Raw genomic sequence first — 26,134 nt, 5'->3', positions numbered from 1 at the left:
CATTTAGTTTGTTCTCAGACAAATAAATCATCCGATTTGTTTAGGAAATTAGAGAAAAGGACTTGGGTCATGATATGAAAAGTGTTTTCTTTGGCAGTGAGGCAGGAGCAGATAAGACCGTTTAAATGTAGGCAGTGACCTGAAATAGCTCCAGAGATAAACAGGGTTAAGTTTGCTACACTGAGATAATAACATTAGGATTTTTATATTTATGAATCTATAGGTCACATAAAAACATCATTCTGTCACTGAGAAGTAAATCTCCTTACCTTTATGCCAAGTATGTGCTGACGCTTATAGCATATCCTCTTCAAAGGTTTAGGTTTGGGGTGGGTGATTATACAAGTATGCTCTGTGCAAAATGTTACATCTAATAATAGAGATGTAAGGTGGTGATTCACACACAGATAAAGGAACTGGTAGAAATGATCACAATAGGAGATTGTATGATTGTTCACCAAACAAAAGACAAACAAACTCAGAATGAGGAGATTAAATCCTTTCTGCCAACAAATGGGTGTGCATGAGGAAGCAAATGTGAGAACTGTTAATTTTGGCAGCTATTTTCAGATTTAATCATATGCATTTCATCCTCCATATTTTTAGCTGTAACATAACAAGGAGAAAAGTGTTGCCTATCTACATGCTACAACAATGAGGAGAAGCACAGAGCTGGAAACACGTCGCCTTTCTAAAAGGTACCCTACATTACAGCCACTCTCTGTTCATCTTTTGCTCTGAGTGCTCTTTAAATGCTGGTTCCAATTGTGTGTAGGTCACTTCCATGATCACTCAACTATTTCTGGATACAGCATTGTTTCCATTCATAATCCTTCTTTATAGTATTTTTGGGGAGAGCATTTGTATGAAATGGATGGATTACATAGTGCATAATGTATATACATAGACTTTAAAGTATACGCTTACAGTTCCAAATCTCATTTCTATAATCTTTTGTATACTGTGACCTATTTTGGGAATGCACTTGTAATGCAACTTCCACGAGACTGCTGAAAACCACTAACAGCAGCTCTTCTACTTCCTGTCCTGCTGTGCACCACCACAGTACGGTGTAGATGGTCTGTTTGGGTGGCGCAATGCACTAAGATGATGTGGGAATGCAGACTGCCAAGATCTGGTTCCGTGGGAAATTTGCAAATGTTTTAACAAGGGTCGAAGGGAGTGAGGGGAATTGTGAAAGAGCCGGTCTGAAAGAGCATTCAATTAATTGGATCCATATTAAGATAAGGCTGCCTGGGGAGCTGCTGACGACTCCAATGCTTTTAAAAAGGGAGTTCGGGCTGAGCTGAAAACGATAAGGCCAATGAACCTCAGTGGAATCAACTCCCCACTGCAACAAAACTAAACTAAATCTTGACAAGACATTTACTTTATTCAGTTGTAAAGTCTTGTGTTTTGGGTAAATAGTCTGTCAACTGTGCAAAAGAAACACAAGGAGTCAATCCAGGCCAATGCTCCTTGATTAGAGATAAGAGCTGCGTTTATATTCCCACTTAAGAAAAATCTAGTTTCAGTACTGAGAAAAAGTTGCACCAACTTACGCCAGGAAGCCAGCAGCCCAAAAGCACCGCTGCCTGATCAGTTTAACAAAACAAAAGAGCTGTCTTGTAAGGCTTAAAGGTGAGTACAATTAAACCTATAATGGGATCAAGAAAGTGTGAAAAGTCATGGCAGGGACTGAATGTGGATTAAGGAGAACCGCCTCACCCGTCCACCGTCGCTGCTGCCTCCTCCAGCTGGTTTAGAAGGAACGGATAGAGAGCTGGAAAACGAGTGAAAAACTCTCGTCCCGTCATCCTGAGGGGAGAAGCAGGAAGAGAGAGAGAGTATGAGTATCATAGTCATCTTTAGACATCTCAGGATTCTGAAACAGGTTGTTTGTTTAGGACGGTGGTTTTTGGACTAGAATGGTGTCATTCAATTTTGTCATTCTGCCTACTCCAAACCCGTGCAAATAGAAAAGAGAAAACACAGTATACAGCTAAAATAAATAAAAGCTAGCAAGTTTTGAGCAAGCACGCAGCACATGACTGAAGGCTTCCATAACTGACTCCCCCGAAAATAGAAATAATAGGAAATACTAGTAAATTCCAGTTAATTACACTTGTAATTGAACATGTTCTTCCACAGACCATCCTTCTGTGCCATCAAACAACACATGAAGGGAAAGTGACCTAACAAACCACAGCAGGAGACAGAGGAAGGGAAATCAAGCAGAGAGGAATTTCAGTTAAACATGGTGAACATCTGATAAGGCGACGGTTTTGTGCCAAGCCCTGTCCCCTACAACAAATCAAGCCTTTATATTTGTTTACCCTACTACAGCTGGAAAACAACAGTTGCGTTTGTATGTATGCACATATACTGCGCCATATGGCACGGTCGCGTGTGTTTGCCCTTATGTATTCACTCACACACATACACAACTATCAATAAAATGACAAACTTTATATTTAACACTGGCGGTCTCGCCGCTGCAACCACCATTCAGCCTCAGGGCCAATAAAGATTTTATTTAATTCTGCCTGTCTAAATCAAGTTGTTTCTAAAGTAAAGAGGTCTGGTGTGCCAAGCACATGATCACAAGACTGGAGAGATTGCACACTGCTTCAGTCACTAATTCTTGACTAACGCACAAAAACACACACACACACACACTCTTGGACCTGGTTCAAGTTAGCCACAAGCAGTGTCATGGTGGGGAAGTGGGTTGTGCGTGAATAGGTTTCAAAACCCCTTCAACATGGATGCAACGCCCTCCTCACCTCCTGTGACCTGACACACACACACAGATGAAGTGTGGGGGTAACGGCGAGTACTCATGTACATGAAAACAACTGCAAAGAAACGTTATTGTTACTGTATACATGCGCCAATACAGGACTGTGTGCATTATATAAGAGTGTGCGCCCCCCACCCTCCTCTGCTTTCTCTAATGAGAGTCTCCCAGTCCAACAAGCTGCCTGGAGGACAAAGGTCAGAGGTCGTGTCGGAGCAGATTAGATGGGGTAAAAGGGGTGAGGGCCACAGAGGAAGAGAGAGAAGGGAGAAGGTGGTGTGAGTGAAAAGGTCTGGTCATGTTTGTGGGCTCAAAGCTGCGTCTGCACACTCATGTAAGCTACAATACCTTTAAGGCAAATGGCACAAAATGTGTATTGAAGATTAGTTGTTACACAAGGTGAGTAGAATATTTGCCAGTATGCAGTGATATAACGGGTGGAGGGGGAGGATGGCAACTAAATGTATTCAGTCAAGAACAAGTACTTAAGTACAAGTGACTCTAAATTGCCCGTAGGTACAAATGTGAGTGTGAATGGTTGTTTGTCTCTATGTCAGCCCTGTGATAGACTGGCGGCCAACCCTGGGAGTACCCCACCCCCAATGTCAGCTAGGATTGTCTACTTTTGCTTCAATGCTACTTATGCAATGAAGCAGAAGCATTATCATTAGCGTCTTATATAATAGGATATCAGTTGCACCACTCTGCAAAATTAGCACTTTTACACATTTTATATATTATATATTTATGTGCCTTTACATAAGTAGAATCTGAAATACGAGACTCCAGCTGATGTGTCTTTAAGCAAGGTCCTGCATTCTCTGAAGACAAACATTTAATGCGATGCTCAAAAGCCCCTCAGTGACACTGATTTGGACATTTCTACATGCAGTACAGACATGAGATATAGTTAGAGGAGTTGGTTGGAATGCAGAAAAGCAAATCTTCGCTCTGTCAGCTTTGTTTACACTTGCATTCATCTCAACAGCGATATCGGTTCAACATCGATGTGTGGTTATGGAGCGGAGAGGTTCGTGCGGAACGATGATCTACAAGCAAACAATATGTCTGGATTCAAGTAACTATGTAAAATACACAGCTGAAATTCCCACAGACAGCAAGAAGCTCAGTCTTTCCAAACACGCAAATACACGTAATGTTGTAAATAAACAGGTCTGCGTGTGAGGGAAATATATGTTTATGCTCCGGCTTCAGTGGACCAGGAGACGCTGACACACACACAGCCAAATATTAGAGTGGACAAGCTGTCACAAAGCATTTTCTGCTGCCAGAGATCACGACCGTAAAATCGGGGTAATAACAGAAACCAGACACACAACAGATTGTGGAAAAGACAAACTCTCAAAGGCTATTATAAATGAGCTGCAGCTTTCTTACAAACATACACAGTTCTACACCGGTTTCAGGTCAACACAACTGAAATATTACAAGAACACCATTGTAACATAAAAGTAATGATGTGTGAACTAAAAATACTTTTAAAAAGGAAAATATAAGTCAGACTAAAAAACAAGTTAGGGTTCAAATGCAGATTCTCTTAACCATCGTTCTACTCTTCATTCAACATGAACTCTCCCACATGCACATAAAAATAACCTCATGCAGTAATAAGAAAAAAGAAAGCAGCAGACATGAGGAGGGGGAGATAACTTAGGGCTGTACAAAGGGAGGGACAGCAGACTGAAAACACAAGTGAAAACAGACAAGATAAACAGGAGCAGCCTTGGCTTAGTTAAGAGTTTTCAGAGGCCTTCAGAGAAGTAGCCAATAGAAATGCAGTAAAACTGAGCTTCCTGGAGCAGGGCCCAAAACCCTGTGAAACTCTACCCTGGATTATCTGTGGTGGAGCCAATCACCTCCGAGCTCAATATAGACCCGCTCACAGTGAAAATGCAAACACGCTCATTTTAAAAAGATGCGAGTAATGATTCCCATGTACACCATCTTAGTTTAGTGTGTTAGCATGCTAACATTTCCTCGTTAGCACCAAACACAGTACAGCTGAGGCTGATGGAAAGTTTTGCAGGTATTCTGCCATGAACCAAAGTAGTGGACAAACAGATCACAGAAGTTGTCATTTTGCATGATGGCAATGTACAGCAAATAGCATTCTTGTGCTCTGTAATGCTAACAGAACAAAAGGCCAAAGACTCAATACCCAGCTTTCTCAAGAAACAGTACTAATGTTCAGGTGACAGCTGTTTAAATGTTTGTTGTTTCTTCCTATTTATCATTAAATTCATACATGCCACAAAAGGTGGGGAGACATTTCTTGGTTGTCTAGACATGCCTAGAATTTTTTGTTCAAAAAGAGAAATAAATCAAAACAAAGAAAATAAGGGGATTAAACTGTGTAATACCAGAAAATAAGACAGAAATATGTTTTTAATTTGCTGCAGCATCAAATAAATCTGTGATCGTACAATCATTTGGAACTTGCAGCATCCCAAGTTCTCAACTCCACCTAACCTGCCTCTAAGTTGGATACAACAAATCATAAAATAAATGTGGAAAAAAAACCACTTGACCCAGGCCTGCTACTATTTTCATTATCAAGGTTTCCACATTCTTGGATTGCTGCTTGACAATCTATTGGGAGCCTGTTATAGTTTATGACTCTTTTCTAGAAGCCTCAATAACAATTTGCAATTTTTCAAGCAATCCTTGACAGCAGAGCAGGACTAACAACTGATAACCTTCCAGCTAATGTGGAGACAGTTAGCGCTCCGAGCAGATTCATCATTTGCACAACTCAACCCCATTTCGATTGGGTGTGTAACTGTTGTAGATAATCCCAGAAACATTTTATCCTCCAAAATGAGACATCCACCAACCTACAGCTCATCCAACAAAAGCATTACTGTCAGACACAAAGAACATTTTGGACATTTAGCTAGCTGCTTTTAACTGTAAAAGTTTCTTGTTACTCTCAACACTTCTGCAGCGATTATGTGTAAGAAAATCATTACTCGTTGTATCTACTGTGACTTTAAGGTGGCAGTTTTTCCCAATATAAAATATTGTTGTTTACCACTGTTCTGGCTGGATTTAGCATCTAAGAAACAACAAAAAACAGAGACATTGTTTATACACATTTGAATCTTCCTGTTTAAATAGCTACCAGAGAGTAGGTCAGTCTACGTCCATGACAAACATGAGTATCTATGAAACCTGTTATTAAAAGTTTATTCTCTGAGATGATTAATTGAAGTTAAATTATTATCATCATAACTAACATCACCATGGGTTTCAATAGACCCTTTTAGTACCACATGGTCTATGGTGTAAATGGTATAAACAACATTGTTCAATCATAAGTGAATGTTTCAGTCTCTCATAAAACTTCACTAACTTTTTTTGCACATAGTTTTTGTTTGTAATTGTACTTTTGATGGCATACTTCTACAACAGACGCTAATACAATGCTGTTTTGTACTTTATCAATTACAGACCACGGGTATGAAACCAGGTTCAGCATACCACGATATTGGAGTAATAATAATTAATTGATACTGAAAGTGCCTTTCTTCATTTGGCTCCAGTGTAATTTCCCCCTTGCTGGTACAGCAGCAGTGGAGCCCTGCACCTCCACAGGCAAAAATCAGCTGTGGGTTGGAGGAGAGTGAATCTTGTATTTCAGCCAGTGCTGGTACAACAGCGCCCCTCTGTGGTCTAAAAAGCAACTTTTCATACACATCTACTTTTTTGGCTTTCAGAACTCTAAATGTTTATGCTAAATAGTTTGCTTTCTCGTAAACTGGTTGACTGTTTATGTCTTAAAACAAGTGTGAAAAATGTTGTCACAGTCAGTTAGGATAATTACAGTCAGTCAACAAGATGACTTTTTTATATAACTGTTGGAGCAAGTGATACTGCAGTGGAAATAAAGGGAATGACCTCAAGGCACTGACTGGATTTCCCTTGTTCTAAGACCTTTTATTTCATTTATTTGCACTAGTAATTTTGACTTTTGGAGCTTATTTGCACACACATGACTGATAACCACTGATTTGTACTTCCCTCATTCGAATGTAAGCGTTTCATTCTGCACTGATGCACATGACAGGAAACTTGAACTGGTAGAGCAGTGTTAGAGAGGGAGAAGGAGCAGACCTGTTCTTTTTTGAGTGCTCATCTTTCCCTTTCTTCACTCCAAAAATCCTTGTGATCAGAGTGCTGAAGAGAAGAGTGGAAGAGTTCCTCACCTGGGACACAAAAAAAAAAACAAAAAAAAAAAAAAAAAAAAAAATCACGGAATGAGACGGAAAGGAAGACCGAGAGAGAAAGTCTATGCAAGTCTTTAAGTCTAACACAGAGCAAACATCTGCATCATTAGAGTCGATTAAACTTTATGGTCCTTTTTCAGGCTACAGTTTGTGGTGCTGTTGTGTTACTTCATACAGTGAGCTGATTTAACAGAGTGGAAAAAGTATCAGAAACACCTCGAAGGTGTTGGGGAAAAACATTTAAACCTGTTCAAACAGGCAAACAGGTTAGTGTTAGGATGCATGTTAGAGATGATGAATAAAGGGAAAGAAGATGGAAGTTGAAACTCACTGCCCAGACGGGAGAGGTGAAGCCCAGCACAGCAGCCTGCATCCCATCTGAGACGAAGGGGATGATGTTTTCCCCCAGACGAGTGTCCCTGTACAGAGCCCTGAGGATGTTCAGAGCATGGACCTGTGGGTCGGGGACACAGATCATATCTAACCACTCAGCAGAATCAAATTAAGAATACATCACATCACAAATCACATTAAAAACAACGAGACTTTGCATAACCATGAGAACACTACGTTTGTTGACACCCTAGCTGATCCCCTGCAAAGCGGTCTGCCGTTATCTGATAAACCAGGATTCTTACGAGTCTAATATTACATTCATAAGGTGACTGAAGCTGACAGACATATTTACCAGCAACAGCCAAGATACAGCACCATTTGGCTGCTATTACTAATGTAATTTCTAGAGCTGGACTCTCATCTGTGTTATCCACCACCACTGCCATAAATGTTTTAGTTTCTTAGTCCAGTATTAATCACAACTCAATCGGTATAAAATATTAGTGTGAAAAGCAAAAACTGCAAATATATAATAGCATCCATTACAACAGTACTCCCCATGATGCTGTCTCTGTCTGTTTGAAACAGCTGTCCCATCTGACCACATGTTTGACACCTGCAGGGAAGTACTGGATGATCATACCTGAGGGACGGTGGAGCTGTCAGTGTTCCTGTCGGCAGACGGCATGGCCAGGGTGATCAGTTCTCTCATGGTCATCTTCAGCAAACTGCAACTGGAGGACTTGGGCTCAGAGGAGAGCAGAGCCTGCACGAGTAGAAAACAACATTAACACAGAAAAACGATACAGAAAGTAAAATAAAGTGCAAAAAAAGAAAAACTGGCTGTTTAAATGATCAACGCTGATATGATCAGTATGTTAGTATATTTCTTCAAAGTGCATGCATGCATATATATATATATATATATATATATATATATATATATATACACATACATACATACACACACACAAACACGTATATACACATATATGAGATGCAACTACATTTTTATGTTTTCATCACATTTTTTTTCTTCCTGCAACAGGGAAAGACAGAACTTTATATTAGTAATGAGAGATACGCTGCAGCAGGTCAGTTCTCAAAGACCTGGATCTGATGCCATCCTGATACTGACAGAAGAATAAGAACATGTGCTGGTCCAATGTCAGGATATGAAGGCAAGAAATATGGTCTGATCATGTTCCCATGTAGACTAACACCACGTATACCACCCGTTAGTTTATTAGAAAAACATCAATAAATTGTTTGTGCAACTGATGCACTTGTTACTGTCCTTGATTATATGTCGCATGAATTCAATAATTCAATGTGTACTTAATAAGGTATTCCTTATTCCTTTGCTCTAAAACTGCAGCAACAAAACTTCTACATTGAATTAAACTGTGCCCACCACCACAGAAAATCTTATCTCTGACATAAAGCCAAAGCCATTATATAAGTTTGTCTATACTGATGGCTTCACTAAATGACATCACTTGTATGTGCCAGGAATGGGAGTTGGGAATGTGGGAGCAAGGAGGTGACAGCACTTGGCTGCTGTGTGAGAAAGGAGTTATCTTACTGAGGGAGCTGATGGGAACCAGCTGCGTGCCTGGCCAGGGTTATGGTTAAAGAGTTAGGCCTGGGAGGGATGGAGAGATGGAGGATAGAGGTAGAGAGGAAAGAAGGAGGAGGAGGAGGCGGCACAGTCTGGCTCCTATGAACTCTTGGGGGGTAGGGATGTAGGAAGGTAAGAGGAAGAGGAGGGCTAGCGCGGATCCTGTGAAGTCTGTCCCAGGTTGATCCGGACCAGCATGAGGCGAGCGCAGGAGCCAGCCTTCCTGGATCTGACTCCATCTTTGTGTGTGCAGGAATGTAGCCCAAAGCTCTGCCAACGTGTGAACTTTTGCTTCTCTCCAGACTTCCTCTGCTTTGGTTGACTGTCCCTCTTCCTCCTTTATCGTATCTTCTGTCTCGCCATCCATCTTTTTATTCCATCATGCTCCGTTCTGCCATGTTGCTCTTCCTCAATCTCTCATTTTACTGTACCTTCAACTTTAGCTGTGATGTCTTTTAATTTGAAAAGTCAATTCAGCCAGGCGACAGGGTTGTTCACATGCAGATAATTCCCATAACATCCCATAAATAATCCAGGTTAAGTACAAAACTGCAATGAATGCTAATATCAGAGAGTCAAAGTTGGGACTTCTGTAACCTGGAATTGAATTTAAAAAACATTTTAAAAACAAATCTGGCTGAATCCATCTAGTTCACAGACTTCAGAATTTTGTTAGACAGCACACATGCCTGGTTTACAAACGCATGAAAATAGAAGAGGCAGTGATGTCAGCAGGGCAGCCATGCGCCTCATACTGATAACCACAACAAAGAGGAGCTCCACTCCAAAATGACTGCTATGATAAAACATGAACTCTGTCATGTCTAGTTTTAATATCAGTAATCAGAGGAAGTGGGGAGGTGAACTGCGGCTGAATAACACAATGAGTCAGTCAAGTGTTAAGGTAGTTTAGTAGGAGATTACAACACATTGTTAAAGGTGTGTGGGACTGGTCACTACTAAGAGGGGTCACTGAAAGGACAGTGTGTGTGTGTGTGTGTGTGTGTGTGTGTGTGTGTGTGTGTGTGTGTGTGTGGGGGGAGTGTTTATGAGAGTGTGTCAGTGAACAAAGAAGACAGATGGATTAAGTTCAGTATTCTTCCAGAATGAGTGCTCCAGTGGTGCGCCAAGAACTGATGATTACACTACTTTTAGACGTAAACAGGAACACAACACACACACGTACGCCAGCGCGCACACACACACAGAGTTTATACTACTAAACCTCTGAGTCCAACATTCATTCACTAAACCTACTGTTTACCAACACATTCCATCATAACCTTAAACTTGACAAGATTTGTTTTTTTCAGTTATTTTTGGACATTTTTATATTTTTATTAGAAAGGAAAGGGGAAGAGGAAAGGAAAGGAAACAGGGATACAGCAGGGGAATGACATGCAGCAAGAGTCTAGCAGGCTGGGAGTCAAACTGAGGACTCAGAGCATTTGCACCCATGTGGTATGTGTCCTAGCAACACGGCTATTGGGTCGCCCCACAATTTCAATCTCACCCATCAAATGAACTAATGTTATTACACAGGGTTGTATGTTACCAAATGGTCCTTATTTCTCATCTTCAGAACTCTCACGGCAAATTAAGGTCAGCTAAATTGAATTTACATTAAGGAGCAACAATAAAAAGTGTCCTGCCAAACTGAAAGTCTAGTATCAGGAATGACATATTTAGACTGTAACAAAAGGATCACTTTGTCCATAGAGGGTTAGATGCAACAGCGATGGGTGGAGCGATGGCCACACACACTGCAGAAACTAAATCAGAGGAATGTGCTGTTTACTGACAAAGGTCTGCATCTTCTGTCTTCTGAAGTGTTGCAATTTAAACAATAACCTCTTGCCAACACTTGAAATCAACAGTGTGAGTCCAGCATCAAGACTGGAATTTTAAAAGCACCTTTTTGATACTACAGAATCTTGAAAAGCACGCGCACACACACACACACACACACACACACACCTGGATGTAGAAGGGTATCCCTGCACTGCGTCGTGTGGCACACAGCTTGGATGACGGGTCACTGGATTTGACCTCCTCCAGAACCTCAGACAGCCAGTGGGCCGGAAGCTGCTGCAGGGCCTGACTGCCACTCCTTAAACACACACAGAAAAACATGGGTAGTAAATAACACGTCTTATATCTTTGAGCTTTCCCTCTTTTAATTTTGTTGCATATTTATTTTATCTGATAAGGTATTATTTTATGCACCATAATCGACTCTGCAGTAGTTCAGCTTTTAGTACTTAAAATGTCTTATACATTTGACAGATGCGATGTTTAATATCCTCATTAGCTGTTTTTGTAATGTATGCATATTTTCAAGACGGAAAGTCATACTGTTGCACACTGTTGCTGCCACTGATGCACCAAACCAGGATCATATCACTGCAAATAATTTTTTTTATATTTGTTTAAATCCACTTTGACAACCAGATGGATCTCAAAAGCAGGTTTCCATGAAATGTGTAACATAAAATGACAGTTGAAAAATCGTCAGATGAATTATGAAGCACATGATGTACTCGATTAACCTTCAAATACCCTGAACAAGTGATTCCAGAGATAGTGGCTGTGGGCTTCCAGCAAAATGAAAAATCATCATCAGTAACTTCATCCACTGTGGTTCCTATCAAGACGTCCAACAACCAGACATGTATCATACTGCACTTCTTAAGGAAAAATCTTATTGAATGTTAATCCACGGTCTTATGTGTACCCATTTAGTAGGGACTGACGTTACAAAGGAAGTTGCTGCTCTAAACTTTGTGAAACATTTACTGTTCTCTGTGGCGTTTGTTACTCCGAGGGTTTTAAAACAAATGCTAAGAATGTGATTTGAAGCAGGTCTGAAAGAAACTGCTCTGCCCTGATCTGTGAGAAGCAGCTGTTTAACAAGAACCAGAGAAGCCGAGAGGATGAATGAAAACAATTCAATGTGGAGGACAGAGCAAAGGGTGCAGTGCTGCTACACACACTCTAATGTACTCCATCGCACACACTCGACACCCCGAGGACACACACATCCTCACTGACAAACACATGTGGTGAGGTATATACTGTAAACCAGTAATTTCCAAACAGGATATACTTAATACCACAGGGGGTGGCTCTGCAGTTCCCAGAGGGAACATGAAAAGATTATGGAGCATCTCAACTAATTAAAAAAATAATTAATTAATTCAAAAATAAATTCTGATTTGGTTGCAATTAAGAGTGTGTGAAAACTACTTAGCAAGCAAGTAAAGAAGTGGGATGAATTAGCTAAAAGTAACAAATACATGGATAAAATAGTCAAAAGAGAAATAGAGAAACAGAAAGTAATGGTTAACTTGTTATGATAGCTGAAGTAATAGATAAATGGTTGAAATAGTTAAAGATAATTGATGAATGATCAAAAAAGTTAAAATAAATAAAAGACTGAAACAGCTAGAAATAATGCTAGAAACATCTGTCTCTAAATGGTTTGTATGAATGCAAACTTAACCAAACCAACCCAAACACTGATAAAATAAAAAGGTTTTGTACCAATATCCACTTTAACAAAAAAAAAAAAACCACAACTTTAAAATCAGTTTTAATTAAAGGTCCCACATTGTAGAAAGTGAGATTTCCATGTCTTTTGACGCTCCTCTGCCAGCGACAGCCTTTATGTCCTTTATGTCTGGAGAATATGATTTTAAGGTCAGGGCATCCACAATGCTTAATTTCTATGTTGTGACACATTGTACCTTTATCAAAAAATTGCATTGCATTGTGATTTGGATATTGTGCTTGGCCACACTGCGATTTTCATAATATTTTGATTCGCTGTTCAGCCCTAGTTTTTGGTACTTAAAACCGCAAATACATCTTCTTATGGATATCATAACTTAAAAAAAAAAAAAAAAAAAAAAAAAACACTGGAAAAATATGGGACCTTTAACACATTTACAACATGGCAGGTGGTGTCGATGAAGGGGTACCTGAGTCCATCTGGCCGCAAACAACTGCCACAAACAATTGCAGATATAAACACACATACAAGGGAACAAGGGAACTCGGTCACAGACAGACAAAGAGAGAAAGTGAAGAAAGATATAAAGAGTGAAAGAAAGAGAAGATGGGGAAGAATGAAAAGAGAGACAGAGAGACACAGTGAGAGAGTGCAAACACAGTGGAACACACCAGAGCCAGATCCCAAGGCAGAGCATCAAAAGGCCATGGTTAAGCACCCCGCAATCAACACCCCATAACCCAGCACACGGCCTGCATACTATCCACACACTGCTCTTCCCCTCCTGAAAACACACACTCACATCCACATACGCCTGGAGCAGAACACACACACACACACTCCCAGTGTGCCTACACACAACCACCAGAATGTCGCTCTCATTACACAACACACTGAGAGGCTGGTTTCTGTACAAGAACAAAACAAGTGAGTTTTGTTTTAAGTGCTGAGCACTGGGTGGTTCAAAATCAACACTGCTGCAACGGTTTTGTGGTTTGTCACCTGCCGCAGGGCTAAAGATGTCTCCCGCCATTGAGGAAAAGGGAGAGGTGCAAGAAAGTGAGAAATTCTTTCATGTTGTACAGAATTAAATGATTGTTTATCTTCCCCTCAGGAGGATAATAGTGGGATTATTTCATTGAATAGCAGGGGTGAGAGGGACTGTGGAGTTCAGTGTGAGACTGCAGCCAAGTGTAATGTTGCCTGTGGAAGTATGTTGCTACAGAGGCCCCATCACTCTAATGCTCTTCACTGTGGAATTTAAGTGCATGAATAGCTTTGAATTATAAACCTGAGATAAAGTTGGGGATGTCATCAGTGGGACAATATTTGGCTCTAACTCACATCACAAATACATTTTGGCCATTCTAGAAGCTAAAAGATTTTTTTGTGTGTGTGTACCATAAGTCACTCTGTGCAGTAGTTAACAGTTTAGTTATTAAAATGTTCTATACACACAATGTTTAATTGTGCAGCTCAGTTTTTTCCATGCCCATGTATCTCTGTTGGCTGTCCAGAGGGCACCAGATGATGAATAATTCCAATTATCCAGTCTTGATGTGATTACAGTACATTATATCTGAAGAGTGACACTCAGAACTCCCCTTCTTGCTAATTACAAGGCACACTGATGTTCACTGTCATGATGGAAGCTAATGCCCACAGCCATTCAGCAGTATTACCTTACAGCCCCTTTGCCCTGAATGTGAACACACACACCTGCACAGCATGTCAGTGAGGCGTACAAAGCCCACGTAAGCCAGTTCAAAGGCGCCACGATGACGGGACTGCAGGAGCTGCTGACGGAAGTACAGGCCGACCCCCTCCACCTGTAACAGAGACACACACAGAGGGAATCAGCAGCTGAACTGTAACAAGAGCAGCACTGATTTCTACGTGCCGGTGCCTGCCTGTGCCTGCCTGCCTGCCTGCCTGCGCGCGCGCGTGTGTGTGTGTGTGTGTGTGTGTGTGTGTTATGTATGCATGACTTTAAAGCCAAGAAATGGATGCCACCTTTTAAACAGGGTCAAAATGATGTAACTGCAGTCAAAAAGAATATGTGCACCACCTGAAAACTGTAATAGTAGAGGCAGTCGAGACTCGAGACTGGCTAAACTATGAGGGAACAGGGTAACAAGATGTATAGAGGAAAAACTGTTATGGAACTGTACCATCTTCATTACACATATTTCATATGCAATACCTTCACTGACCACACAGAAGGTAAATAATATATGAAAGCCTTCAAAATTTTACTGTCAATAATTTAGTTGGGGGCTTTATGTCCTTTCAATATCATTTAATTGTTTACTAATCTGTAAAATGTCAGAAAACGGTAAAAAAAAACACAATTTCCCAGATTCTAGGAGGATGTCTTCAAATAACTTGTTGTCTGAACAGTCCAAAACCCAAAGTGGGTCAGGTGGGGTATGACACCATGCAAGGGTGACATCATGATTATATGTGTCTCCACTATGCTACAGGAAACTCAAGATATTTAATTTATAATCCTAGAAACAAAAGGAAAGAAGAAAATCCTGACATTTGATCATGTAGAACATATTTACTTAAATTCACTTTTAAACAACTAATAGTTTCAGAACTACTATATAACTTTTCAGTGTTTTGAGTGGTCGCATATCAGTGACTCATCCCCTGTCATCAGCTGTCTACTCATAACATGAAATTTGCTAAAACATGGATATTTGACAAGCTCTACCTCAAAAAAAGAATACCTAAATAACTGCTTTTGTAGACTTTGTACTTTGTCTTAGTGTGCGATTTGTTTTTTAAAGTGATTTCACAGCAAATATATGCAATAGACTCACAGTACAAAAACAATAACCCCCACCACTGTTAATGACATAATTCCACTCATGTCCAACCAAATGCAAGACTAACCAGCTCTGTCATTTAGAGGGAAAATAGTTCATTTTCTTTAAAGAATTCCAACTGTATAAAAGATGCTCATACACTGATGAACTGCATTACCTAATCCCACTTTAGCCTTTTCTCTATTTGGCAAGCACAGTGAAGCTGTAACACTGGCTACTCTCTTGTTTTAGAGACACCACTTAGTTTTCAGCCAGTGAGCATTGAGCATGTCAAGCGTGAGAGCAGCATGTCAGTAGCGTGACAAGTGTGTTCAAATAAGGATGCTGAGACATCCACATAATGGCCACTGTCAGTAAAACCATCCAGTTAGTAACAGTGTTAGCAACATTATTCTAACTATACACATACACACACAACCGAGTGTTGCTTCTGCGGCAGTGTGTAAACTGGTGAGTGTGTTGCAGGTGAGGCGGCAGGGCGAGGCGGACGCAGAGCTACAGCGCCCTGTCATTAAGGCTGTGGTATCACCGCCACCACAGTGGCAGCCAGGCCCCGACTTAGTCAGGGGTGGCATGGAGGGCACAGGGAGGGGTGGCAAGGCTCCGATGTAAAAAATCCCTGTGTGAAAAGGGGAAAAAAAAATCCCGACGGCCCCTTAGGGGATGTGGGGTTAGACACAACATCTAAACTAACACAGACGTAGACCCGCAGATGAACTAGGAGTACACCAGTCACCGTAACTTTCAGCAACAAACCCTGATGTCACTGAATGCAGGAACAATGATGCATGAAGATGGGTTTACAAGAGGAAAAAGTGCTGAAAATGTGCTCAAAATAAATGAATGGAAATATGTGTAAAAAGGAAATATTACAAGAAGAATGAATGCAACAAGAATGTAGTGCTTAGACAGCCCGTTTTTGACTGGTCAGTAAACTCGACTGACCCTGCAGACCCAAAGTGGACTAACTTAAACACCAAAGTATGGACTAAGTAAACCACAGCCGTACCAAGCCCAATGACTTATCACATTGGTGGCCAGAGTGGACTCCCAGGACAGGCCTGACCTCACCGGGTTAAAAATGGCAGCGACAGTCACTGTTAGATGGCCCGTGGCTGCCGGGGCCCAGACCGCTGCGGTGCTGAGCTGGGCCGCGCCGGGCCGCGGCTTCGCCTATTTAAAGCTTCCCTCCTGAAGGTTCCCGTCTGTGTAACTGTTCAAAAGGGCCAAGCAAGCTTCCTGCGCAGGGGGGCGGGGGACGGGACTTTATTTAGACGTCAACTTCCTGTTTGCAAACGTGCCCGTTTCCCAGAAAAACTTCCCTGTGCGGAGAGAGAAGTTTCCCAAGTCTAATTACACGTATGGCTCCGGGCCGTGACAGTGACCCAAATAGCCAACTTCTCCCCTGACGGGACAGGGTTAGAAAGCACTCTGATAATGTTTGTTGTTGTTGCTGCAATCTGCAGGAGGAATTTTGAACTTCTGATTTTTGAATGGCACAGGCAATGGGAAACCAAGTAATTCAGATTCTTCTATTGCAACATAATAAATTTTATTCTTTTCTGCACTGGTTCAGAGCAGTTGGACTTTATGGTATCAGGTAAAAGGTAAAAAGTAGTTATGTTAAATTAGTTATGTTACACATGATGTGTGAAATATTTTTTACTTTGAGCTCTGATCTGAGAATCAATATCCAAATGTGGTATAAAGTCTTCTGGAAAAATAGGAAGATAGGAAGCTAAATATATACAGTGGGGTCCAAAAGTCCGACCACTAGTAAAGATACTTATATTTTCCATTTGTTTTGAATGTAATACTATCGTTTTCATTACAAATGATAATATCAACTTAACACTGAGTGAAAAGGTCAAACTTCATAATATCTTAATATTTTGTTTGTCCCCCTTTTGCTTTAATGGCAGCAGGCACTTGAGCTGACATGGATGGACTCCACAAGTTTGTGCAAAACCTGATGACCCATGTTATCCCAACATGATCTGACAATGTTCCACAGAGCTTCTTGTGATGTCCCAGAATGCTTTGCTTTCTCAGTCTTCAAGTGCCCCCATAAATGTCTATTGGGAGTGAGGTCTGGCGACTGTGGCGGAAAGTCCATGACAGTAAAAACTCTTGCTCTCTATTGCTCTTCTTTGGTCTTCAGGTAGTTCTGTGTTGAGGTGTGTGTGGGTCATTGTTCTGCTGCAGTGTGAGCCTTCTCTACTGAGATACAAAGCAGAGGGTGTAGCATGTCTCTGAAGAATGGAGAGGTACTTCTCTTCAGTCAGGGTGTGGTCAACTCAGTGCAGGTGCAAGGGCAAGCAAAACACCTCAAGTCTTGAATATTCCCACCACCATGTTTCACTGTGGGTTTAATACACTTACATACACCCTTTGTTACTGCCATAAATCTAACACTTGGTTTCATCAGTAAACAGGACTTTTTTCCAGTCATCCACAGTGAGATGCTGGTATTTCTTAGGCCACCCTGAGCGTTTGGCCTTGTTTCCCCTCCTAAGAGGTGGCTTAGAGACTAAAGTCATGAAACTAAAGTCAAAATAAAGTCCTGAAACTCAGTAGTCATTACTACATTAGTACAGAGTACTCAGTACTCATGAGTTGGACCACACCTATATTCAAACTCGCCCTTGATTTTGATGTCAACTAGACAAGTTTTGTGACTGTATCTTGCAGGTTGTGATGCTATCATGTTGACAAAATCTGTCAACAGACAGACAGACAATCATATAAACACCTGCCAAAGTTCTCAAAACCACCTCTGTGGTGGTCCCCGCTACAGTATGTGTCTCCAGGACCACATTTTGCCATTACCTACCACACACACACACAAAGTGAAAACAATGCCAGCCCCGTTGTGGCTGATTATCAAACCATTACCATTAATGCCTACCTATAACAACTACTGTTGCCATGGTGCCACCCAGTGACAGAAACATCTGTAGTGTTGCCAGGCCAACGAGGATATAACACAGGATGCTGGCTCTGGACTGTGGGAGGTGTTGAACTCACACACATTTTGGAAAGATGTGTTTTGGTCAGACACACACACACGTACACACTTATACACATACATTTGCCCATGCATGTCATCACTGCGGTAGGGCAGAATGACTTTGTCCACATAAGCTTAGCCAGACCCAACTTTCCAAACACTATTGGAATCACCCCACTGGCTGTTAATGCAAACACACACACTATTCACACACACACAGACACACAAAGTGCGGAACTGTTGACAAGTGAATGAAAAAGAAAATGGATGTGGTAAAGACAGAGCACAGAAGTTCAGATTTTCCTCTTGTCTGCGTATTTCTCAGCATGAGTTTGTTAAATCATCGGTTATGTAATGAGGCCCATCACTATAGTTACCACAGTGGACAACATGGTATCCATGATATCACCATCAATTATCTCTTCAGGACACTGTGGTGGTGACATCATTATCAAGTCCATTTCAACAGTGAAAGTTAAAAGCACTGTTTAAGGCTGTTTTATACAGCTTTAAATTCTACCTGTTACTGCATCTGTCTTAGAGGGAATATTAAATAACAGAGGAAAAATGTAATAGGTCAGCTCCCCTCACTGACAAACTGACAAACAGTTTCCGTGTTAGTAGCCAGCATCTGAACTGTACTGGTCCTGAGATGGTAAAGGTACAGTTCGACATTTGAGAAAATATACTTATTCACTTTATTGTTGATAGTAAGAACATCACTTCATATTTGTTTAATAAATATGAAGCTACCAGCAGGAACTGGTTAGCTTAGCACAAAAACTGGAAACCGCTAACCTGAGTCTATCCAAAAGTAAAATTCACCCACCTCTGAAGTTCACTCATTAAAAAGCTGAGCTAGCTAAGCTAAGCTTACTGGCTGCTGGCTGTATCTTTATATTTACCAGAAAGACAGGAGAGTGGTATCAGTCTTCACACTATTCCCTTTATTAACAGTCGGCAAGAAAGTTAATAAATGTATTTCCCAAAATGTTGACGTATTCCTTTAAAATGATTGAGCTCTTCTGCTGTATTACAGACAATATGCCAGCATCAGGCATCTAAATTTGAGACTTTTTAACGTGTTCTTAATGTCCCCTGGACATTCAATTTAAACTAATCTGACAAGCACAATTAAAAGACAAATGTCACATGATGTGCATTGTTTAATATAACGAACAGGTAATAGTATCACTGAATATGGGGTCAAAAACAGGAGAAGAAGAGATTCAGTTATCCAAACTGCAAGGCACACACTGTATGCTAATATACTACAGTGCTACTCACTGGCAATTTTACATAAACTGTTGTTTTTGGATCACAATACTGGATCACAGTCAATGTCAGTTTTGTACCGAATGTCAACTGAGTATTGCTCAAGAGCATCTGGAACTAAAGTGTAAAATCCAGTTGATAGAGAACCCACAGTACAACGCACAGTTTGTTTCTAAACCTGTACTTATTTTTTTTACTTCTGTAGTTGTTGCAGGTAAAGAACTTGAACGTACACAGAAAAAACACAAATTCAGCACATAGTACGGTATGATGCTTCATACTTTCTCTCTCTCCCCCTCAGGAGTGTAACTACAGTGCTGTGAAAAAAGTATTTGCCCCCTTATGGTTTTTTTATTTTTGCTTTTTTGTCACACTTACATGTTTCAGTTCATCACATTTTAATTTTAATATCAGACAAAGATAACCTGAGAAAATACAAAATGCAGTTTTTAAATGATGTTTCATTTATCAAGGGAAAAAAGCTATCCAAACCAAACCAAACCAAACCAAACCTATGTGAAAAAGTAATTGCCCCCTAAACCTAATAACTGGTTGTGCCACCCTTGGCGGCAACAACTGCAATCAAGCGTTTGCGATAACACGCAATGAGTCTTTCACATCGCTGTGGAGGAATTTTGGCCCACTGTTCTTTGCAGAATTGTTTTATTTCAGCCACATTGGAGGGTTTTCGAGCATGAACGGCCTGTTTAAGGTCATGCCACAGCATCTCAATCGGATTTAAGTCCGGACTTTGACTAGGCCACTCCAAAACTTTGATTTTGTTTTTTTTGAGCCATTCAGAGGTGGACTTGCTGGTGTTCTTCGGATCATTGTCCTGCTGCATAACCCAAGTGCACTTGAGCTTAAGGTCACAAACTGATGGCCGGACATTCTCCTTCAGGATTTTCTGGTAGAGAGCAGAATTCATGGTTCCATCAATTACAGCAAGTCGTCCAGGTCCTGAAGCAGCAAAGCAGCCCCAGACCATCACACTACCACCACCATGTTTGACTGTCGGTATGATGTTCTTTTTCTGAAATATTGTGTTAGTTTTACGACAGATGTAACGGGACGCACACCTTCCAAAAAGTTCCACTTTTGTCTCGTCAGTCCACAGAATATTTCCCCAAAAGTCTTGTGGATCATCAAGATGTTTTATAGCAAATGTGACACGGGCCTTTGTGTTCTTTTTGGTCAGCAGTGGTTTTCGCCTTGGAACTCTCCCATGGATGCCATTTTTGCCCAGTCTCTTTCTTATTGTTGAATCATGAACCTTAACTGAGGCAAGTGAGGCCTGCAGTGCTTTAGATGTTGTTCTGGGTTCTTTTGTGTCCTCCTGGATGAGTTGTCGATGCGCTCTTGGAGTAATTTTGGTAGGCCGGCCACTCCTGGGAAGGTTCACCACTGTTCCATGTTTTCTCCATTTGTGGATAATGGCTCTCACTGTGGTTCGCTGGAGTCCCAAAGCCTTAGAAATGGCTTTGTAACCCTTTCCAGACTGATAGATGTCAATGACTTTGTTCTTGAATTTCTTTGGATCGGGGCATGATGTGTTGCTTTTTGAGATCTTTTAGCTCACTTCATGTTGTCAGACAGGTTCTAGTTAAGTGATTTCTTGATTCTACAGGTCTGGCAGTAACCAGGCCTGGGTGGAGCTAGTGAAATTGAACTCAGCTTTCCAAGAAATGTGGTTAATCACAGTTAATTCATGATTTAACAAGGGGGGGGCAATTACTTTTTCACATAGGGTCAGGTTGGTTTGGATAGCTTTTTTCCCTTAATAAATGAAATCATCATTTAAAAACTGCATTTTGTATTATCTCAGGTTATCTTTGTCTGATATTAAAATTTGTTTGATGATCTGAAACATTTAAGTGTGACAAAAAAGCAAAAACAAAAGAAATCTGTAAGGGGGCAAATACTTTTTCACAGCACTGTACATGGTCAACAGACAAACACAAACACACACACACACACCCTTTACCCCCTACACAGACAAACACAGCCTATGTCTGGTGCCCCTGTTATTATGGACGCTCACATGCTGAACCACTCAGACAACTATTCCTGTGTGAGTTTGTCTGTGTCAGTCCATGTATATGTGTGTGTGTGTGTGTGTGTGTGTGTGTGTGTGTGTGTGTGTGTGTGTGTGTTGTTTGCAGCACTCAGTGTTTTCCTGCTGGTGGTGGAAGTGATTTGGAAAGAATGCAGTGGAAAGGGAGGGGCGTCGCAGCCGTTAAACCAGCAGGGTCGGGCCCCAAATGAAAGCTCGGCGCTAACGAGGGCGGATACTAATTGAAGAGCCTCCCAGCGTGGTGTCACAAACACACACAGACACACACATGGATTCACATCATCCCCGCTACAGTACACATACACACATTTAGTTAAAAAAAATTACACCTTTTCAAATGGAGTATTTGGTTTGCAAACAACTTCTACAACTGACAACAGTGTCCACATCAGGGTCAGGCAGCCATTTGCATTTTTACATCATCCGATCGTCACTGTGTGAGATTGCCAATTCCTGACGCGACTGAGGTGGGGTGGCTCGCCTGTGTTCTCTGCAGCACACTACCACAGCTCAGCTGTTGTAGCTTGGTTAACCTTGTTAGCCTTCCCGTTCCCAAAATGAGACTTCAAAGCAGTAAGAATAGCGACAAGACAGAGCTGTATAGTGGCAGCAGATGTTTGAGGAGCCCGCTGTCAGATGTGCACAGGCACCGTCATACAAAAAATATCATGGAGGGAGCAGAGCCATTGGCTATTTTATATTTTAAATGTAACCTATTACTAGTGGTCTACCACAGAAGACTGCTTTGGATTTTATACAATTCATATTGACATGTAGAATGCATCATTTGACTGTTTCTCTTCCAACACCGATTTCCACTACCAGTGCTCACTTCCTACCACATTCGAAATCTGGATACCACACTCAGATCATTCTTATGTGAGGTAACATGAGGCCAAGGTTCACTGTGGGACTAAGAACTGAGTCAGTGGCATCCGGCGCCTGAATGAAGGTTACACTTCATTCTATAATGACAGTGATGAAGAAACTGTTTTTAATATGGGTCGATCACATCTGGCTAAAACGTGATTAATAAGGTCAGTATCCACACCGATACTGATCCAGTGGATCGGAGCATAACTATTGACACAGGTCAGTAATATTTTTGGACTATAGGTATCAATATCTAGTATCTGGTGCCATTTAAATAATGGCACAGGCACACTCAATGTTCATCCTATGTAGGATGGGATAAAGCAATACTGTATATTTTTGTTATTGTCAACTAATCCCACAAAAAGAGTCTGACTCAGTACTTTCCCACTTCCCATGCTGGGGATGTGGAAATCACTTTCTGGCACTCACAAGATATACCAGGTAATACTTGTTAGACGAATACATTCATTGTCGATTGTAGCCCTTTCATGGGATTTTCTAGGAAAAAATCTAGATCTCATCAGTTATGATAAAAATGATTGATGCATATTTAGGACTTAAGATAAATTTTTTATCCATTCAAAATGTTTAAATTCAACCATATCCATGATATTAGAAATAGACAGCAGTGACAATAAGGATAAGGAGCTAACATGAGCCGCAACTGGTTAGACCCCATTTGTATCCACTAACTGAATTATAACAGTCTTGGTTATTAAGTAAACCAGTGTGTTTCACAATCAGTCAGTCACTGTTTGGAACAAGAACAACGAAAGTGATAGTGGCTGTGTTTCTGATTGAGGTGAGGTGTGTTCTGTTCTTCAGGATCTCACCTGCTCCTCTGTGATGAGCCCTGGGTGTGTGTGTGCCTTGCCGCTGGTGTAGTGCAGAGGCAGGCTCTGACACAGCTGTCCGAGCAGCATGGCCACTTCCTTCATGCTCCGCCAGCAACATACCAGCACCATCTGGGCTGTCACCCTGTAGCCCTCACCGCCTGGAGCCAACACATACACCCACAGTGACACACACATGAAAAAAATGACATTGGAAAAGTTTCATCATCTTTTGGTTCATTATCTAATAATTTTAACTAAAAGATGCAGTTGTCTTATTATGTAATGTACCACATTTTGGCCTTATGTTCAATGTAAACCATAACAAGTCACATAATGTGCCTGCTTTTGTTGTTCATGTTAGGTCACATTAGTTACACTCACTGAACACACACATACACCAAACCATTTTATTTTCCTTATCACAGTGACATCACAGTCATGTAGTTAATCATTCATTAAGTTGTCTCAGGGTGACTGACTGAGCATCATGTAAATATATCAGACAAAAAACACTAAACACTGCCCCCATGAGGACCCCGGTAGTACTCCACTCACAAGCAGTGGTGACCTGCTGGTTTCACTGACTCAATCTGACAGAGGAAATCATACCACTGAAACTATTTTGACTAAAGACGCATGACTTATGCAAATTAAGGCAAATCTTAAAATTAGTGAACCAAAGCTAATATTTAACAATATTTAACAACTACACCTGAGTAAAAGTCTAAAAAAAAAAGGTATATCGCCTGTGTGACATTAAATATAATCAGTGTAATATAATTATCTGTAACTCACCAGTGTCCAGTGATGATATGTGTGTGGTCTGACTCTGTGTGTGATCATCTCCATGGTGTGTGTCCAGCTCTCTTGCACTGGTGAAGAAGTCATTGGTGTCCCTGGGCTGGATCTCCTGCAGGATCCTCTGCAGACCTGCTGACGTCCCTAACCAAACACACGCACAAATAAACATGACTTATTCTCAATATTTTTTTTTCATAGTGTAAACTTCCATTACTAAATTTGAATGATTCCATCAACTAAACGTTTACTCCTGCCCTGAAAATATGTCAATATTTTGTATTTGGGAATATTTGTGAGATAAAATCTATGTCTGAAAGAAATTCAATTGCGTTTTGAAAAGCGACTCAAATTCCACAGAAAAAATTCCCAACCTTTCAGTGTCTCAAATAAACCCCTACGTATTTCATTGTATCCAAGAACACACTCATGTTCTGTGAGACCCTTCACTTTAACCTTTTGTTTCCCATTGCATAGTTTTTAGACACAAACCATAATGTCCTCCTGTTGATCACATATTACATTACAATAAAGAGTAAAGTGAAGAGGACAATGTTAAGAATTACAGATACTCAAATTACCTGATTCAGTATCCATGGGGATGAGTCCCTCTGGGGAGGAGCTTTGGACTACAGGGGAAACCACATCAGACATCCTGTAGCACACAGCGATCAGCTCTGACACCAGATATCTCCACTGCTCAGTCTGACTCAAACTCCTAAACACACACATAAACATGCACTTAACACACAAGCAGCAAAACACCACACATGAGCAGACTCAGAGTTTGTGCCGTGAGCTCTCCTCCACTACCAAGAACAGAAAAATGTACTAAAATGGAAGTAGGTTGTTTAACGTGTATATGTCATGGAAATTTTTGTTCTCACTCAGTGTTTAGATGCTGTAGTACAGCTGTGATGCAGTGAGCTCTGCCATACAGAGGATGGGAAGCAGCTGCTTGTAAGAGAGACGACTCTGCCCTCGACACCTCTGACTGCAGACAGCACAGCAAAAACTGAACCACTGTGGACAGAAAGACAATAAAATACAGATGTTACACATCTGATGGTTAGCACATACATACTTTTATTGGGCCTACACATCTCGATCTTACCAGCCAGAGTGTTGAGCTCCAAGATGTGTGTCTGAGACACCTGGGGCAGTGAGGAGGGAGGCTGGAAGTCGAGGCCCTGCTGCTGGGCACAGTGCAGCAGTGCCTGGCTCAGGTCCGGCTGGTGCAAAAGCAGGTTGAGGAGGTGGGCTGCTGTAACGCTGTCAAAAGGTTTAGTGCTGGTGCTGAGGTCAAGAGCAGCCTGAAGGACGCAACGCATCCTCTCCGGCACCTAACATCACAAAGACCAAGGAGATATCAACAAAATACTAGTACAGTCTTAAGATTCAACATTTAACATTTTTTTAATAAACAGCTCGTGTTTGGAATATTAACCTGTAGCCCTGCAGCTGATGGAGGGAGTTGTGGTAGCAGCGATGAGGCCAGCTGTTTGACTTCCAGGAAGTTGCTGGCAACAGCGTAAAGGACGTTCTGAGCATGCTCAGAGGTCACAACCTCACCGAGGGCAAACGCGTCAGACTCTGAGGACAACCAAGAGGTAGAGGTGAAGAAACACAGGAGGTGACAGTGAGTGACAAGAGGTAGAGCATACGCTGAGACAGCTGGATCATAAGGCTGGCATCACAGCAAAGAGACTGACCAGTAATGGACAAGCTGCTGGTTCAGGCAGCAATAAGAAAGATGGATTCCAGAGCTGTGAGTTGGCCAATGAAATGTGCCAAGTGTTATCACTAAGGTGCCCTTGAGTAAAGCACTGAACTCAAAACTGCTCTGAATGTGTTGGCTGAGCATGAACTGTACATACTGTAAGACTAGGAAGACAATGTTCAATTGTCTGGTGTTT

The 26,134-nt window shown here is 41.2% G+C and overlaps 1 protein-coding gene across 2 annotated transcripts in view; it reads right to left on the bottom strand.

Annotated features, from left to right (window-relative positions):
- The window catches only part of thada (THADA armadillo repeat containing), a 91,802-nt gene that overhangs the window by 58,003 nt on the left and 7,665 nt on the right, over positions 1–26,134 (bottom strand). For both annotated transcript variants that reach the window (XM_056394671.1, XM_056394672.1), the window contains exons 16-27: positions 25,666–25,811; positions 25,333–25,561; positions 25,106–25,241; positions 24,800–24,936; positions 24,216–24,362; positions 23,418–23,578; positions 14,235–14,344; positions 10,982–11,114; positions 8,027–8,149; positions 7,379–7,501; positions 6,935–7,026; positions 1,729–1,818 (exon numbers count right to left, since the gene is read on the bottom strand). In XM_056394671.1, the coding sequence (XP_056250646.1) occupies positions 1,729–1,818; positions 6,935–7,026; positions 7,379–7,501; positions 8,027–8,149; positions 10,982–11,114; positions 14,235–14,344; positions 23,418–23,578; positions 24,216–24,362; positions 24,800–24,936; positions 25,106–25,241; positions 25,333–25,561; positions 25,666–25,811 (1,627 nt within the window). The remainder of the gene's footprint in view (positions 1–1,728; positions 1,819–6,934; positions 7,027–7,378; positions 7,502–8,026; positions 8,150–10,981; positions 11,115–14,234; positions 14,345–23,417; positions 23,579–24,215; positions 24,363–24,799; positions 24,937–25,105; positions 25,242–25,332; positions 25,562–25,665; positions 25,812–26,134) is intronic.

This window comes from Seriola aureovittata, chromosome 14 (assembly GCF_021018895.1).
Source record: "Seriola aureovittata isolate HTS-2021-v1 ecotype China chromosome 14, ASM2101889v1, whole genome shotgun sequence".
Taxonomy (NCBI): Eukaryota; Metazoa; Chordata; class Actinopteri; order Carangiformes; family Carangidae; genus Seriola; species Seriola aureovittata.
This window is presented reverse-complemented; position numbering and strand designations above follow the sequence as displayed.